The sequence below is a fragment of the Talaromyces stipitatus genome, genomic scaffold (genome assembly GCF_000003125.1).
Source record: "Talaromyces stipitatus ATCC 10500 scf_1105507295523 genomic scaffold, whole genome shotgun sequence".
NCBI classification, from domain to species: domain Eukaryota; kingdom Fungi; phylum Ascomycota; class Eurotiomycetes; order Eurotiales; family Trichocomaceae; genus Talaromyces; species Talaromyces stipitatus.
Window position 1 is genome coordinate 5,522,267 of NW_002990113.1, and position 17,162 is coordinate 5,539,428.

Here is a 17,162-nt window from a genome sequence, read left to right on the forward strand (position 1 = left end):
TATCCATGAGCGACGACTATCACGGCTGTGAAGCCGTGCGGGCCGTTGCCGAAACTTCCGATGGTATCTCACTGCGTGATAAGAACCGATTTTATGAGATACAAAAGTTGCTAGGAAAGAGGGACCAGGGTAGAAGGAATGAATAATGATGGAAAATGGTTAGTGAGGAATGTAATAGAAGGGTAGGTTTCTGAGAATCGAGCGTATCAAGCCATAAAATTAATTATACCGAGTCACTCTCCGTACAGGAATCATTATCCACATACTTTCTATCGATATGACTGAATCCCAGGTCATCCTCATCGCGGCAGGGCCATATCAGTTCCTTGGGCACTTCGAGTCGAAAGCCCCCAAAACAAGTGCATTGTTTCGCAGCCTCCTTCCCTATCATCAGAAACTCATCCATGTCCGTTGGAGTGGAGAAGGACTATGGATACCATTGGGTGAAATCTATTTTGAAGTCTCTTATGAAAATCACACTTCCCACCCATCAGCTGGGCAAATTTTGCTGTATCCAGGTAAAATTTCAGAGACTGAATTCCTCTTTTGCTATGGAGGCGTTTCATTTGCGAGCAAGATGGGGCCTCTTGCGGCGAACCATTTCCTCACAGTGAAGGAAGGAAATGAAAACTTGAGGGAACTGGGAGAGTTAGTGTTGTGGAAGGGGGCACAGGACGTGGTTTTTGAAGTAGCTGATGAAGACAAGTAAGTTGACATCTTTACGCTGTTGTATCTTGGAAGATGGCTGATGCAACACAAGGATTCACACGTTTCGGAGCAAACTATCTCCTAAGCTATAATGACCGACCGTGAGATCCTCGATTTTCATGACTTTGAAATCGTCTATAAAAAATGACGTTTCTACGGATAAACTATTTCAGTCCTAAGTTGAGTTTCAGTGAGAGGATTATGGCATTGTTAGGCGATTATTCACCACAAACTATTTTTTCCATACCGCCCATAATTCGAAGTTTTGTTCTTCAATGATGCATCCTGCGATTTCACAGCCATCTAATTCATTTTACTTCAATTCAAGGGGATCCATTTTCAGCCCCTCTTATCTCTTGTCTCTCATCTTGATAAAATATATAAGCATTTGATTGGTAGCCCTAACTAGCCCTGACTCGAGTACGCTTCAATAGGTTAATGGTCATGTTCCAAGATTATTTCCTGATATACTCTGCCTCTAAGTCAATCAGTTCGCGCAGAGCGTTCATGAAATCTTGTCCCTCTGATTCCTTCAGTGGTAGCAAAGGTTTTCGCGGTGCCATCCCGTAGCCATGCATTTTGTGCAATGCGTACTCTATCGCTCAATGATTAGCGAACAGAAGAAGTAAACTCAATTGAAAATACTGCACTCACTCATAGCTCGAATTCCCCCTGGCACAGCAACAACATCAGCATTTGACAGAATGGCCTGCAGTCTCGCACATTCCGTGGCTTCTTCCGGTGTTAGAGGGTGGGTATTCAGTAATTCCCAGAGTCTCGTCGAGGCCGTTGGAGCAAAGTTTGGAATCCCGCTGACAGTCCCATGGCCGCCACATTGCACCCATGGTGCTAAGTCAGCGATTAATCCATCCAGAAGTAGGAATGGGAAAGGCCGAGCTCCATTTATGTTTGGATCGCCTTGGATCTCTGCATTAAGTCGAACAAGCTTCCCTATACTATCCCCACATCTGTTATCCAAAAAGAATCAGCATGGTGTAAAGACTACAATGATCACTGCAGCCAAACCTACGTTAATTTTACTCCGCACAGGTTCGGTGCTTTCTTTATGATCTCGCTGATGACGGCAGATGGCATATCCTGTCCACCTGCGTTGGTAGGAAAGTTGTAAAGTAATAACGGTATCTTTTTTGATACATAGTCAGAAACAGCTGTTGCATGATAAGCTACCGACATTTCTGCTTACTGGAGACCCTTCACATATATCGATATAATATTGAATGACCTGCTGCGCATCGGCACTGAGACTCGCAGCATAATATGCAGGCGGAATTACCATTCCAGCATCTCTATCAAACAGTAAGCCCAAATGCACATGCTAAATTTCACCATATGAAAACATTGAAGTAAAGGAATCTCACGCCCCAGATTTTGCTGCTGCTCGTGCAAGCTCTATTGTCTCCCTCGTACTCAAACCACCAACTCCAACGACAATAGGGGTTGATGTCAAATCGGCTTCATCCAGAGTAACTCTGATGAATTGGATTAGGGCTATCCTTTCATCAAAACTCTATACATTATTAGACCCCTAGGAATATAGCAGCTGTATCTCACCTACATACCAGATGAACTGCCTCTCCAAGCGAACCTGCGCACACAGGAACTGGAGTTTCCCGGAATATTGAACGTAAGTAAATGGATATTTATATATTTTTCACACTATCGAATACGCACCCATCCCCTTGGTGGCCAGGTCTGCGTTACGATTAGCATATGTAATTATTTATTTAGCGACAAGGAGTAAAATCATACTCAGCAAATGTTCCTTGTAGCTGAAATAGTCTATTTCTTGATTCTCGTCAAAAAAAGTGGGAAGAGGCACATATACCCCTGGACGGAGGGCTCGTTGGACCATTGTGATACACTTTTCTCTCGCTTCCCTTCACAGTGACTTTTATCTGGACTGTAATCTGTCAGGTAGATATGGATGAGAGTTGGGATTTCATGTTATCGTTTGGATGATCTTTCATATCGAAAGACAGGAATCATTCTGTTCGTTGTGTCTGCATTGTCGGGTTCCCCGCCGACTGTGCTTAGGGCAAAGATAAGGAACGGGACGCTGGCCGATTGAGCCGCGCATCGTTGCTGTTATCACGACAGCAAGTATCGGGCCCGCTTTTTGCATGTTATTGAGTTTAGAGCTTATCGGTATTCAATGAGCTTACAATCAAAAGGGAGACACGCGCAAGAGCCTGAAAGTGCCCAAGGATGACTTAAATACACTGAGAGCTCCAAATACCCTGCTCATCGTTCAGGATAGTTTGTGGCCAGAGGGTTTCACTGAGCAGCAATCATGATCTACGAAAAGGTAAAAGACCAATATGAATGTCCCTTTGCAGATGAGGCTGATAAGTAGATATTAGCAGAGAAGCGAAACTGCAGCTGGCAATGTTGAAGAGACTCCGGTTTCCACGGGCACTGTGAAGGAGACCTACAATGTCGACGTTGTATCGGCTAATGATCATAGTCTGCAGAGAAAGCTGAAGGTAAGAAAAGTACTAGGGTGTAGTACGAATAGGCCAGGCTAACATGAACTTTTAGCCTCGTCATATGTGAGTATTAAGAGTTACGATCAGTCTCATCCCATAAGTCTAACGCATCTATGAAGGCAAATGATTACAATTGGTGGTGTGATTGTCAGTTATATTCCCTCTTCTTTGCATGCATATCCGTTTGTGGAATTCTAACTTTAATCAGGGTACCGGTCTCTTTCTAGGCACAGGAGGTAATTTGGAGAATGGAGGTCCTGCAGGTCTTCTCATTGCTTACTGCATCATGGCCTCTCTGCTCTTTTCGGTCATGGTCAGTTTGTTCCTCAACATTGCTGCGCAACCATGGGAATGATAACAAGGATTTCAGGTCGCATTGGGCGAAATGGTGTCACAATTCCCTATACCTGGCGGTCAATTCGCTCTTGCTGATCGCTTCGTATCTCGGGAACTGGGCTTTGCTATGGGAATTCTTTATTGGTACAAGTTAGTATTTCTCGTCACTACTTTGTGATCCCATGCTAACTTGACCTGGGAAAAAGTTATATAAGTAAGTCTGCGTTGGATGCGAACTTTTATACCTTCGAGAGATACTCAAATCATGCAGTTGTACTTCCAGCGGAGATTTCAGCAGCCGCTGTTCTTGTCTCATACTGGACTCCCGCAGGAGATGTCAATTCAACTTGCACGGCCGGTATTTGCAACAATGCATTGTGGGTAGCTCTGATGCTTCTAGTAGTGGTGTGTTCACAAAGACATTCATCAATTCAGAAGTGTAACTGAGCACGTCTACAGTGGGCGGTTAACGCAGCTGGGACACGAGTCTTTGGGGAGATGGAGTTCTGGTTTTGTTCAATCAAGGTAAGGTTCACTCTACATATGTATAGTTTGCGAGTCCTCCGAATGCTCTACCCTAACGAGATATTCCTTTGTTAGGTCATAACAATCATTGGCCTCATCATCACTGGTATTATCATCACTGCCGGCGGGGGTCCTAATCATGAAGCGATTGGGTTCCGATACTGGAATCAAACCGGAGGGTTTGTACAGTATGAAGGAATTGGTAATCCGGCCTTGACTAGAGACTAGTTTCTGTGTTAGAAAGCTAACATGAATCAGAGGGGGCCAAGGGTCGTTTCCTTGGATTCTTCAGCGGTATGCGAGCCGAAACATTTAAAATGCTATAATTGATGGTGCCTACTAAATTAAATTGCATAGTTCTTATCCAAGCTGCATTTGCCTTTATTGGAACCGAGATCACGGCTATTGCATCCGCAGAAACGGCGAACGTGAGTGATCTCTTTGCTGAAGCGAAGTTATGCATAATGCTGATGAAAGTCTGTATTGTTCATAGCCCCAGAAGAACGTGCCCCGTGCCATCAAAGCAGTCTGGATACGGCTTGTGTTATGTAAGTTGAGTGTCTGCACTGCTATTTTTTCTTGCTAACATCGTCGCCCTCGGTAGTCTACGTTTGCAGCGCTTTCGTGATTGGGCTATTAGTCTCTCCATCAGACCCTTCTCTTGATCTCTCTTCTACTGCAGCAAAGAGCCCATTTGTGATCGCTATCAAAGTAAGTTTCCTGTGTCATTCTCTGTTCAGTGCTTTCTTGCAATATGAAAGGGATTCGAAGAGTGCAGCCTAACGAGCATAGAATGCCGGGATACCAGCTTTACCATCTATTATCAATGCAGCCATCCTCACCAGCGCCTGGTCGTCTGGATGTGCTGATCTTTTCGTTTCATCCCGGACTCTTTACGGCCTTGCTGCCCGTGGTCATGCCCCGAAGATTTTCTTGAAAACTCGGAGAGATGGTCTCCCATGGGTCAGTGTTATCTTCTGTGGGGCCTTTTCATTATTGTCTTTCATGGCAGCATCCAAGGGTAAAGCAGGCACTGCATTCGGCTACTGTAAGACATTTCCTGGGTACTTGCAGAGTCCCCAAATATATGGAATATACCATCACCTCGACGTTTTTTACAGGAAACAATAAGTGCTGACTTGATCCAAAATAGTCTCAAATATGACAGCAATTTGTGGCATGATATCATGGACGTGCATTCTCTGGACAAGTATTCGGTGGCATAACGGACTTAAAATCCATGGAATCGATCGAAAGACTCTTGCCTACCGGGCGCCTCTCCAGCCCTATCTCTCATACTGTGAGTACTCGTTAAATGTATGAAATGCCAATAATGCTTACAAAGAGTTCAGATGGCATGTTCATATGCATCATGGTGATAATCTTTGGTGGTTTCGGATCTTTTAGTGAGCTATGATCTTATTTCTACCGTACAGACTGGAGTCCTATGTATTGACCTGTTTGTTTTGCAGTCCACAAATTCGACACATCTTCTTTTATCACGACTTACTTCCCCATACCGTTCTTCGCAGTGCTTTTCTTTGCTTACAAGTTGTGGAACAAGTCTAAAATCATCAAATATGTAGATATGGACTTTGTCAGTGGCTCGTCTGTGGATATTCCAGAGGAGGTAAGATCTAAAAGGGTTTTGATTTCATCTATTCCACATTGATGCGCTTATAGACACATTCTCAGACTCTGTGGAAAAAGATATTAGAGAGGATCTGATGATGTTCTGAGTCTCGGAACTCGAAGACATAGTTTGACAAATGAGACTGCTGAAATGCTATCAAGTTTACCAACTTCGAAACCCATGTTGGTGTTGGCTGGCTACGATGCCCCAAGCCTTGGCAGAACAGCTTTAGCTTTCTTCGATTTTCTACCTTTAGTTAATACTTTGGCTATGCCCACTTTAAGAACGAGACTTCACTTGAAGATACACATGTAGTACTGTCCATAGTGAACTATATACGATACATGTATAAATTGAGAATAAGGCAATCCTTTCGGATACTGATTGCCTTAATGTAAAATGTCTTTGTTATTGATGCCAACACCCCCTATCAGATCCACCCTCTCCACAGGAATACTTTACTCGTTCTCCCTAACATCAATAACAGTTGACTTGAACTTCCTGGCAGGAACTTTGCGATTGAACAAAATGTCGGCTTCACGATAAGAGCGGTTCTTGAGCTCAGGAAGGAAGAAATAGGCCATTATCCAACAGACGATGGCGGTACCTCCCCAAACGTAGCCACATTTGCCCGCCATGTCCCAGTCGGTAGTGTTGAGCATTTTTGAGGCCAGGTAGATCATAGGAATTTCCGCGACGTAGTAGGCGGCACGACCGACACCGGTACTCAGAGCACGCAGACGGACTGAAGATGTCTCCGAAATGATAGTGTATGAGATTGGTCCCATTGCACCAGCGAAAACGAATGAAATGAGGATAGCTAGAGAGGCTTGTGCGAGGTTCGTCGAATCATTCTGTGGAATTGAGGCGACAATACCGAGGATCATGAGTAACGTAACATTCACGGCTGTGCCATAGAGGTATATTGTCCGACGCCCGAACCATGAACTAAGAAACCAAGAACATATGTTCGCGACAAATTGAAGACATGAGTTGACAAGATTAAGTTGGAAAGCACGGTCGGGTTTAATATGAGCCTCTATTCGGGGGATCAGTCAGTGATACTCTTAAGAAGATGTCACGCGGGATACTTACGTTCAAAGAAGAAAGTGGCCTGATTGGCAATCAGGTTACCTGCGAAATTTTGCGATGCATACATCAAGCAGGTGATGATTGTCCGCCTTAGATCTGTACCCTTGACGAGGTCGAGGAGTGTAGGTCGACCGCCCATCTGCTCTTCAATCTTAACGGTGCGCTCTATCATGGCAAGTGCCTGGGGCGCATTTTCTGGTTTCTCTCCTAGGCTCTCAAGCGAACGCAGAGCTTCATCTTTGCGTCCGCGACGAATAAGCCACCAAGGAGACTCGGGAGCAAAAAATATAAGTATCAGAAGAGGAGTCTAGGCAGGTCAGTTTTGTATGGACGACTTGTGAATGGGGAACACTCACAGGGAAGATCCACTGTAAAGCCAAAGGTAGTCTCCAAGCCCATTGATCATCTCTCTTATTTGTCGCGTAAGTTGCACCGGCAACTATAATTTGGCCGATTGACCAGCTCATTTGCAAAGTAGCCGTGCATGCACTTCTGAGAGGAAGAGGTACGACCTCACTGGCATAGGCGGGGGAGTTTGCAATAAAGATTCCCCAGGGAACACCTTCGAAAGCTTGTCCAATCGTAAGAACAGTGAGCGAGTCGGCCTAGATTTAAATGTTAAAGACACTTTGACTAAGAAAGGAGCTCCGAAATACTGACGAAGAATGAAATAAAGATTGTCGCGTTCATAAGAACCAGACCCAAGATTGTAGTCCACCGGTAGCCGATACGATTTGTGATGGGTCCGGCTAAAAACACTCCGACAAAAGCACCACATTGTCCGGATTGGAAAAGGGCACTCTGCCATCGTGTTGGGATAGCATAAGTATTCGTGGTTGGGTCGACGAGAACACCGTATCTTGCCTGAAAAGCTTTTTGCGCGACGAAATTACCGTTCAGGAACATGTCGAAAGCTTCCATGATCTGATCGACCATCAGTTACTGGTCCACACTCTCAAATCTCCCAAAGTCCAGATATTAGACGAGCAGAGATATAGACTCACAATTGTAAAGCACATGATGAACGCCCAGAAGCATGCCCATGGATGAGTCTTAGCAGCCTCCCAGACGCCCATCTCGTGCTCGCGGTTCTCGCCGTCGAAGGCATCATTCATGAGATCGGCATTTCCCAGGACCTCGGAATGCAAGATATCTGCCTTCTCATGCTTATCGTCCAGGTGCAACTCATCCTTTGTATCCATGGTGGCTGACGATATTTTCGGTTTTCGCGTCACCTTATCGATGCGGCGGGACTTAAACGAGAAAAAAAAGACCCCCGGGGAAAAAGAATAAAAGGCGGCATTGCCATTCTTATATCCTCTACTACCTTACATTTCCGCATCTAGCTATCCATGCACGTTGCATCTCTTTCCGGGGGTACGCGTGATACGTGGATCAACTCGTCGGTACGTAAATCAAGGTCCATGTGCAGCTAGCTTATTTAGCAGAGCCAGTAGCTGTCCAATGGATAAGCGGATAAACAGGGAATCCTTGTTAATATGGAGCGGTTACAATGGGATCTAATTAGCCGAAACCACACAAGCCGGCTCAAGAGTCAGGGCATGGTTTTTCAGGTTAACAAAACTACCCTAGGCCGTTTCATCTCAGCTGTTCCAATTACAGGGGCTCTGGAACCTCTCTGACTAACAAAAGTCATGTGTTTCTCCAAATTTGAGGGCAAAATATGATTGGGGATTGCGGAGCCCCAGATGACCAAGGCGGGCTGCTTATGCTATGTCGTATTCTTTGCTTTGTTGTGGGTGAGGTTAGGTGGATTGGGACTCTCAACCGACTCAATTCTCCAATCTCAAGTGTGTTGTAAGGCTCTTCACGTCGGAATCTGGAGTAGTCACGCACCAGGTGTTCGGACACTTGAAGCCGGGCAGCATTTTCTCTCGCTAGGGATTACCAGGGCCATCTTCCATCTTATCTCCTCTGGCGATGTCCAGATGGCGTCCTGGACACTTCGTCAGTAAGAGAACCAAGTCTAAACCTTCTTAACCATAAAAGCAATGAAAAGCCGTTTTTGAGTTCTGTAGTGGCATCCTGAGGACGGCTAAATTGTAGCTTATTTAAAGGTCGAGATCGGTACAGATCCTACTGGCGTTCCTTGCGTTGAGTGTATTTCAATTCGAGTGAAGATGGGCCAATGATGCGTGGAATAATTTGCCGTAGTATCATGCCATTTGAGGCAAGTAAAGCCAGGCCGGAAACGGAAAGCGTTGAAACTTCCAAGACAGATTTTTTTTCGCCGTGGAAAAAGTGGAAATAATGTTGGAGGTTTCAAAAAACGCATTTTTATTGGTGGAAATTAACGGTGGGGCACGTTCCTCCGTTTGTGGACTAGGGTAATGATTCGGAGCTTTTTATCCCGAAAGACACTGGGGATTTTTCTGCTGCTTTTGACTAAGCGAACAACAATGTTTATATTATTCGGATGGAGTTAATTATTTTCAACCTAGGATGCAGAGCCCTAGAGATTGTCCATGACCACGCTGTCATATGTGTGTTTAACTACGTGTCAGACATGTGAAGGATCAAAGACAACGCCATTCTCAACGCAGTATAGCCTAACAGGGATTTGACTCCATGACCACGGTAAAATGCGACGCAAATTCTTCTGCATTCAGTTAAGCTTATGGATACACTAAAATTTAGATAGCCTATGGGAGGGAGAACTCTACTGGTCCATGTTCTCCGCATTTCTCCAGGCACAGCAACAACAGCTGAGTGAGAATGCGGAGTGTCTCGCTTGACAGTACGGAGTACTCCGTAGTGTTGGCGTAATTACGTAACTTTTGTTTTATAACATGACTTAGTAAACTTAAATTAAAAAAAAAATAATTACAACAGGATGACTATTTTTTCATGTAATTACATGAAATTGTAATTTCAAATGCTAACGCTACTTGACAGGAATCCCAACATCCGACTCAAACTACTCATCCTTGGAAAGATTTGTGGCATACAGCTCACCACCTAAGGTCTGCGATGCAGCTGATATGTAACTAATTTAGAATATGCTGAATGTCCTTCCTCGACGGAATTTCTTTCATCTGTCCATGACTGATCTCCGCGTTTGACTGCCATATATTTCTTCTCCGCGTTTATTACAATTTTCATAGAAATCGCCTTTTTCTGATTGCCCAGTCAGAACAATTAAAAGCCGAACAGATTATCGCCCTCCTTATAGCCAATCTCTTTAAGGGCTGGAAGCACTGCCTTCTGGATCATGGCTGGAGGACCGCAGAGTAGAGCGACATTCGTATCCTCCGGTTCAAAAGCATGCTCCTGTAAGATTTCCTTTGACACATGGCCTCTTATCCCTGCCCAATCGGCCTCCGGACGTGAAAGAACATGCGCAATCTTGAATTGATCCGGATGATCCCTTGCGAATCGATCAAGGTCGTCCCTTAATAGAATATCATCTTGAGCTTTGTTTGCATTGATGACCTTGATATTTGTCTTGTCCTCTTCCTCTCCCTGGTCTTTAGCGCGGAGAATTCGTGAAATGAGCTGATACCCGGGCGTGATGCCGGAACCTCCAAGAACAAGGCTGATATTACGAAAGCAGTATTCCTTGTCGTCAATGGTAAATGTGCCTTGACCGTTATACTTGATCTCTCCCGTAGGACCCTTGACTTCTATCTCCTCACCAGGGCGTAGGCAGTCAAGGATATTACTAACTGTGCCTCCTGGTTGCAACTGATCCGGGAAATATGTCTTGACCACAAGGTCAAATGTGCCGTCTTCCTCACTATGGAAGACCGGTCGTGTGGGTGTGTATGGCCTGATGACAAGCCTGTCACTGAAATGAAACCCAAGTTGAAGATGTTGGCAGGTTGCCACACCAACCTTTTTCATGCCGTCTGGTAGTGAAAAGGTGTATCGTCGAGTGTCCTCCGAAACTTCCTCCTTTCCCTTGAAACAAACAGAATTCCACCGGTGAGGATTTAAGACAATACCCGAGCTCTCAGCAAAAGACTGTATTCTTTCTTTAGCCGCATCCTCAGCCTGCCTCTTGATAAATCCCATCGTCTTGTCGGTGACGATACCGAGAACGCATTCTATATGTAGTCAGTCAGCTAAAGTATTCTAGCAACCAAAAGACTCCCATATGTTTGTTACCGCTAAGTTTCTGCTCCGCATAGTCATCATGGATGCTCTCAAACTCTTCCGTCGTATCGGCATGTGCTCTACCAGCATGTGCCATGATAGGTGCCTTCCCACCAGGATGCCAGTTAAGAACACTCGTCGCATCATAGACTTTACCATTGATGACAATCCAGCAGTCATCTTCCTTATGATGTTTTTCAATCTCTTCACGAGTAAACTGTTTTTGGGGATATGCTACCTCGTGTTTTATATACTCGATGAAACTCTCCGCCGAAGGCTGCATCCAACCCCCTGTTCCTGTCCCTGGCTCGCATGGATGTCTAAAGAACAGTACAGTGCCGTTATCCTCATTGTCGTTTCGGATCTCTAGGCGGACTATGTACCAACAATTGTTCATCATCCTGCAAGTATTTAGTAGAAATAACTACTATCACAGCGAGTTTTGTCTTACCCCATGATATTCCATGAAGGTTCCTTCGGCTGGGTGTTTTTAAATACATCGAAGCAGCGAACGATAATACTTTGAGCTCGAACAAGGTGCGTCAATCCAACATCAACATGCCAGTAAATCCATGTCCAGAATTTGTTCCCGTGGCGGACGGGATATTTAGGGAACTGGGCAGAGGCTAAGAATGAAGTGTGGTAGGAATTGAGCACGCGAAAACTTACATTGCGAACACAATACAACCAAGTCTCCCCATCATCGAGACTGACCTCAACCCTCTGGACTTCGTGGCCACCACCGGCATGTGCTATGCCTTCTATTCGATAAAGCTTGTTCGTGTTCACATCTGATAATCGGATTGTCTCGCCTTGTGCGGGCTTGACGATGATAGAATCGAGATTTTGTTCGTTACAAGCCGTGCTCGGATGATTGAACATGGCGTGCGCGAACTCCGAGTCTTTGTCTCGAATAAAGCTAGGAAGTACTCTATTATCCCAAATATGGTAATGGCTGTTATTCTCCGTGTCGGAGATCCAGATTCTATGAAGCCATTTAACGCAACGACCACCGATGTAGCCGGGAACCATCAAACGTACAGGATAGCCGTGATCTGGTGGCAATCGCACGTTATTCATCTCATATGCCAGGATAACATCGTTCTCGGGGTCCATTACATATGCGAATGGAATAGACGTGGCGTATTTGCCTTCGCTGGGTTCATCAGCGCCCTCAAAATTGACCCAGCGTCGACGCGGCTCGTGGTATGGATCATAATCTTCGATACCAGCCGCGAGAAGTACGTCCCGTACGAGGGGACCTTTCCAAAACGCACAGCTCATAGCTCCAGGCCCAATATTGAACCCTTTGGTTTGTCTAATCATGTTAAGCTCTTTTCTTCGATTCCCGTCACAGACTAAAACTACTGCAATGTTAATAGCGTCAAATTCATTAGCCAGGTCGTCCATCGATAAATCCATCAGTCCATTATCGATATCAATGCTGTGAGTCTCCCACAACAGATGGGGCACATATCCGTGATTACGCACGTAATGCAGTTCATTAGGTGTGATGAGGCCGGCATTGAAAAGTGCTTCTATATCAGATTCCCCATTGAGAGGATGCTTGCCTGTCAGACGGATGAGGTGAGGTGACCGTGGAATCCAGTTGTCAGGAGTGGATTGATCGGCTTCGTCAATAGACATGTGCTGGAATTGGGTCTGAACAACTGGAGAGGTGACTTTGCCGTCGTTCTCCTCCAGCGTCTTGATGTTCTCGCTCTCCGACTGCAGAAGAGATAGAAGGGATAACTCCTGCGGCGAATACTTGTCTTGTAAATCATTTTTCTCTTCACCATTTTCGTCCCTTTCTGGACCATTAGCATCAGATTTATTCTGATCGGTCGCATGTGCAGGATGATGTGTTTCGTTCTCGCCTCGACTTCTGCGCCATTCGTGCTCTTTCTGAGGCTTCTGGTTGTCAGTCTTCTCTTGGTCTGTCTTTTGTTTATCTTCTACCTCCATCCCACGTCTCTTGATATTTATCGGCCAGTCCTGTTGATACTTTATGAAATCCTCTGTAGTATGAAGTACATAGCGCCACCCCGGAGGGTGATCCTCGCGAAATCTGAGATGATAGTCCTAGGATAATCCCGGTGTCAGAAGATCATCAAGACTCAATTGCCTCATTGAATTATCCAGAACAGACCTCTTGCTTGGTCATAAATTCTCGAACATTGACCAAGTCCTTTTGACCAATTTCTTCCTCAAGCTCTTCGGCTTCTTTCCTGGCTTGGGCTAAGAAGTCCCGCTCCTCGGAGCTAATCCAGTCATCCCCAGCATGTGTATACCCTGTATGCCGTTCGGTACTGTGCTCACGAAAACCAATTCGGTGCTTGTGGGACTTGGTCCAGTCTGGTTCGTCTTGAATCTCTTCTGCGGAGGCACCTCCATGACTGCGATTAGGGCGCGTGTAGTGCGGTGTTGTAGGCATATCGGACGCTGTCTCGCATAATAGATATAGAGGAAATATCAAGTGGCCACCCGGACACTTATTTGGATTGTGTTATGCTATCCCAGGATCACCCAGGTCATACTCTCGGTCAGATAAAGCTACAGAATGTACTACGTCATGTTGTTGCAATATCCGCGGAGTTAAGTCGAGAGACTTCTTTCCTTATATTCACAGTATTTGAATAATAACAGAAGCATTTTGGATGATTACTACTTCGTTATACACGTGTGGTCATTCTTGCAAGCGGGATACAGTACAAGAAGACAGGGGTTGCTGAGAGTATTTGAAAGTAACAGGTCTAAGAACCACCAAAACAAATCAATACCTGTGTGGAAATTTTGAATTATGGCATAATCCTGGAACCATATTCTATCTACGCCTTGTTGATATTGCTCGTATTAGCAAGAATACAAAGCGAGGTCTGCATTTAATTTCTGGGTGATGCTCAAGTAGGATACCTGATTCTTTCGAAGCCACGTGGATTATCAGTGGTCATTTGAATATCTACTGCAGCCGTATTCCTCTGTCTCTATCAGTGGAATAAGCCCCTTCTAAGAGGCGCAAGGGGTTTAGCTGGAAAAGCGATTGCGAATCAAGAACGTATTAACGTCAAAGGTTTGGAGGAAAGAATCGAGAGCGAGTCATCAAAGAACCGATATAGGCACTGGCGCGAAAATTTCGGATCGACCGCAAAGACAAAATCCATTTGCTGCTAGTAACCTGAGTCGAGAGCTCTCGCCCGTCCTAATTGTGTTTTATGCACCTCGTAGAAACAGAAACGACGAAGCTTGCCAATTCGTAGTTTTAACTTATTTCGTCCCATCTGCATTTCCGGTTCACTCGACTTCCCGGTATTACGGCGGACTAAATCCCGAATATTCCACTTAATTAAAAAATACCAAATCATCAAAACGCATACGTGCCTAATACGAGATACAGAAGAATAATTATACTTGTCGCGTCGCCTCCCCCCACCCTAGACCGGGTGGTGGTCGGCCCGGACTCAAGGGCCAAAAAATATGAAGTCTCATGTAAAATGTTTTACAGTCCACCAACGCCATATAAATTGCATATAAAAACTAGACAGGTGTTAAATACAAGCATTGTTCACCTATCTCCCTGAGTATCAAAGAAAAACCCGCTGTTTTGAGGCTCTGTTGAAGCCACTTCTTCCATCGGCTGCGGCACGCCAACGACATGGCTCTTATAGATTTTCAACAAATCCCCATCATGACGGCGTTTTATGAGGTGATTCGCATCTTTTACATAGAGTGCACCACTCGCTTTGACTTGGCGCTTTGTAGTTTTTTGATTCTTGCGCGTTGCTATATCACGAACCTTGGCAAAGCTCTCACGGTGTAGATCGCCTAATTCGGCCAAGGTGAGACTCCCTTGATTAACCACTTTTATACGGCGTGAAAGGCCCGGGCTTACTTCGTCAAGAATATCCTTTATACCGTCAATCGATTTTTCAATCTTATTGACATAGCGACGTAGTTTTACGGCCGTTGATGGTGGAGATATTGATTTTGTAGTTGGTGAGCTGGGAATAGTGTCATCCGCCTCGCCATATATTTTTAGTGCATCCCCTTCAGCAACAAGTGCTTCAAATGCTTCCTCTGGCTGAAGCATCATATCAAGTATAAGCCGAGGATTAAGAGGCCAAATTCCTCGCTCTCTCCAGCCGTGCCGAATCGTTCGTGTGGTAAATGTCTTTATCCGGATATCGCGTAATTCTTCAAAAAAGTCGTTTTTATCAAAATCGAAGCCACCCAAGCGTGCAATCTTGTTCACAACCCGTCCATGAACATGTTTATATTGCTGAAATGGCACTCCATCGAGCGGTTGTAAAAAATGCGTAGAATGAGGCGGAAATCGGAATGGGCGAATGTGCCAAATTTCACAATATTGCACGAACTGTATAGTAAGATGAGTTGTATGATTATCCATAAGAAGTAACCGCCAATCCGGGAAGGCCCCGGGCCTAGAGAAGTGGTCAAAGTGTTGAAGCCATTCGAATGCGATCTCATCTGTGATAAATCCATTCGAAGCAGGTGCAACTAGCCAGTCGTCATCTTTTATATGCCGGTACCATTCCTCCAAATGGACCTTGCCTTTTGGAATCAATAAAGGTGGTATAATCTTTCCTTCGGCATTTATACCCTCAATGACAGTAATTGATTCTCGAGAGGACAGGCTAGATACCCTTTTTGATGTTTTTGGATATGCTGTTACCACCGCTTCATCTTTTCCTTGTCCAACAATGAATCCGGTCTCGTCGAAGTTCCACAGATTTTGAGGGCGAATTTTGTATTGTTGTATAGCGAGCTCGAGGGCAATAAACCAGCGCTCAACCTCACCATAATGCTCTGCAACGGTACGTTCCTTTTCTTGAGGTTTTTGAACGATTCGTACATATTGTTTTGGCAGGCGCTTGATAAAATCGTGTACCCAATTTTTTCCGGCACGAGGGGCCTCTCCTGGACCACTGAAATCTTTGCCGAGCAAATAATTCGCACTTTCTTCAATTTGCTGATTCGTAGGAGGCGCACCTATATTATCTAGATACTCAATCCATAGAATAAGTGCCTTTTCTTGATCTAGAGATAGTAGGCGCCTCGTAGGTGGGCGTGTTGAGCGAGAGGGTAAGCCATGCCACCGACGGGACAGTTTTTTGCGAGACACCCCATATTCACGCGATAATTTGCTAAAATTCGGCTTTTTTTCGTGTTGACACCCTCCTCTTCTTTATATAATTTAGGGGTCATTTTGGCTCTGGTTTTGATGTTTGTAAATGCCAAGTTGAGATTTTGAAATTTTTGGCCCTTGAGTCCGGGTGGCCCTTGAGTCCGGGCCGACCACCACCCGGTCTAGGGTGGGGGGAGGCGACGCGACAAGTATATGACCAAATAGCGATATTTAATTTCCACGCAACCTTAAATTTGATTTGGGTATTTCCGTATCTGGGTATCTAAACTAAAAACAAAAGCATCTTGGAATGAAGCAATCAAATGAAGCAATCAAGCTTTCCTGTTCTCAAATCTATATCCCGAACCAGTCATGATTCTTCGGAGTCTGTCCACTAGCTCCATGTCTTTAGCTTGAATAGTAACTCGATGGGCATGTACTGCGCAGAGGTTTGTCACTGATATATAATTAGTTCCGATACTCAACGTTAAGACAAAATGACTTACTTTCAAACTCCTTGACAAGAAATGCCTCAGCAGCTTCTTGAAGAGCTAAGATCGCCGATGACTGCCATCTCAGATCTGCAGTCAAAGAAATATCTTGTGCGATTTCTCGCACAAGTCTTTGAAATGGCAGTTTCGGTATTATGAGATCGGTAGATTTTTGGTATCGTCGGATTTCGCGTAGAGCTGTTGCTAAAAATGATATCAGTCAAATGAAGCAATCATAAACTTACTGCCCCATTTATAGCGAGGACACCTTCGTCTGGTAGTACCCTGAATAGGAACACGTCTCGTAGGATGTTTGCTTCCTCCAGGTAGAGTCTTTGTTGCTCCTTTCTTGGCGATTTTTCTAGCTGACACTTTCGTTCTAGCCATTTTTATTGAAGCGATCTATTGTAGTGATCAGTAAGGTCTTCAATAGTGAAATAGAGGTTTAGTAAACAACTTACTTACTTTGACTTGCTATAATCAAGGGTTCAAATTGAGTGTTGGTGAGAGATGAGTTATGAAGCAATCTATTATAGCGATTAGTTATGTCTTAAATATTGATATAAGAGTTCTTAGCTTCAGTTAGTCACTTACCTTAAGTGAGAGGCAAG

At 44.7% G+C, this 17,162-nt stretch overlaps 6 protein-coding genes across 6 annotated transcripts, besides 2 other annotated features; 2 read left to right on the top strand and 4 right to left on the bottom strand.

The window, feature by feature from the left end:
- Positions 1 to 5: 5 nt before the first annotated feature.
- Positions 6 to 709, top strand: TSTA_079810 (uncharacterized protein; the record flags this gene model as incomplete). Its single annotated transcript, XM_002341972.1, has 3 exons — positions 6 to 129; positions 164 to 171; positions 293 to 709. 3 exons carry the CDS (start codon positions 6 to 8, stop codon positions 707 to 709), a joined length of 549 nt encoding a protein of 182 aa, XP_002342013.1.
- A 454-nt stretch (positions 710 to 1,163) lies between these two features.
- Positions 1,164 to 2,581, bottom strand: TSTA_079820 (dihydrodipicolinate synthase, putative; the record flags this gene model as incomplete). Its single annotated transcript, XM_002341973.1, has 8 exons — positions 1,164 to 1,303; positions 1,363 to 1,676; positions 1,739 to 1,851; positions 1,913 to 2,015; positions 2,088 to 2,236; positions 2,289 to 2,329; positions 2,401 to 2,421; positions 2,479 to 2,581. The coding sequence occupies 8 exons, from the start codon at positions 2,579 to 2,581 to the stop codon at positions 1,164 to 1,166; spliced, it is 984 nt and encodes a 327-aa protein (XP_002342014.1).
- A 438-nt stretch (positions 2,582 to 3,019) lies between these two features.
- TSTA_079830 (arginine permease, putative) lies at positions 3,020 to 6,024 on the top strand (the record flags this gene model as incomplete). The annotated part of the gene is made up of 18 exons (XM_002341974.1): positions 3,020 to 3,034; positions 3,093 to 3,212; positions 3,268 to 3,278; positions 3,335 to 3,362; positions 3,424 to 3,528; positions 3,586 to 3,701; positions 3,806 to 3,956; positions 4,011 to 4,076; positions 4,152 to 4,278; positions 4,335 to 4,370; positions 4,434 to 4,504; positions 4,570 to 4,624; positions 4,681 to 4,787; positions 4,869 to 5,124; positions 5,230 to 5,376; positions 5,429 to 5,482; positions 5,549 to 5,706; positions 5,794 to 6,024. The coding sequence occupies 18 exons, from the start codon at positions 3,020 to 3,022 to the stop codon at positions 6,022 to 6,024; spliced, it is 1,854 nt and encodes a 617-aa protein (XP_002342015.1).
- Positions 6,011 to 8,079, bottom strand: TSTA_079840 (hexose carrier protein, putative). The gene is made up of 5 exons (XM_002341975.1): positions 7,806 to 8,079; positions 7,462 to 7,725; positions 7,158 to 7,406; positions 6,805 to 7,108; positions 6,011 to 6,748 (listed from the first exon to the last, which is right to left on the bottom strand). Exons 1-5 carry the CDS (start codon positions 8,001 to 8,003, stop codon positions 6,168 to 6,170), a joined length of 1,596 nt encoding a protein of 531 aa, XP_002342016.1. The 5' UTR covers positions 8,004 to 8,079; the 3' UTR covers positions 6,011 to 6,167.
- Positions 8,080 to 9,625: 1,546 nt separating this feature from the next.
- Positions 9,626 to 9,648: a sequence feature (AT_rich).
- A 312-nt stretch (positions 9,649 to 9,960) lies between these two features.
- On the bottom strand, positions 9,961 to 13,377 carry TSTA_079850 (nitrate reductase, putative; the record flags this gene model as incomplete). Its single annotated transcript, XM_002341976.1, has 5 exons — positions 13,067 to 13,377; positions 11,587 to 12,999; positions 11,369 to 11,532; positions 10,930 to 11,318; positions 9,961 to 10,868 (listed from the first exon to the last, which is right to left on the bottom strand). The coding sequence occupies exons 1-5, from the start codon at positions 13,349 to 13,351 to the stop codon at positions 9,961 to 9,963; spliced, it is 3,159 nt and encodes a 1,052-aa protein (XP_002342017.1). The 5' UTR covers positions 13,352 to 13,377.
- A 1,078-nt stretch (positions 13,378 to 14,455) lies between these two features.
- TSTA_079860 (histone H3, putative) lies at positions 14,456 to 16,938 on the bottom strand (the record flags this gene model as incomplete). Its single annotated transcript, XM_002341977.1, has 4 exons — positions 14,456 to 15,924; positions 16,428 to 16,517; positions 16,567 to 16,755; positions 16,797 to 16,938. The coding sequence occupies 4 exons, from the start codon at positions 16,936 to 16,938 to the stop codon at positions 14,480 to 14,482; spliced, it is 1,866 nt and encodes a 621-aa protein (XP_002342018.1). The 3' UTR covers positions 14,456 to 14,479.
- Positions 14,648 to 16,084: a mobile genetic element.
- Positions 16,939 to 17,162: the final 224 nt, after the last annotated feature.

What these genes read in the sequence shown, in the direction of transcription:
- TSTA_079840 (XM_002341975.1), bottom strand. Translation starts at nt 8,003, where the DNA reads ATGGATACAAAGGATGAGTTGCACCTGGACGATAAGCATGAGAAGGCA. An exon ending in CAATCTTTATTTCATTCTTC is followed by an intron (nt 7,407 to 7,461) that starts GTCAGTATTTCG and finishes ATTTAAATCTAG; the next exon opens with GCCGACTCGCTCACTGTTCT. An exon ending in CTTTACAGTGGATCTTCCCT is followed by an intron (nt 7,109 to 7,157) that starts GTGAGTGTTCCC and finishes TGACCTGCCTAG; the next exon opens with ACTCCTCTTCTGATACTTAT.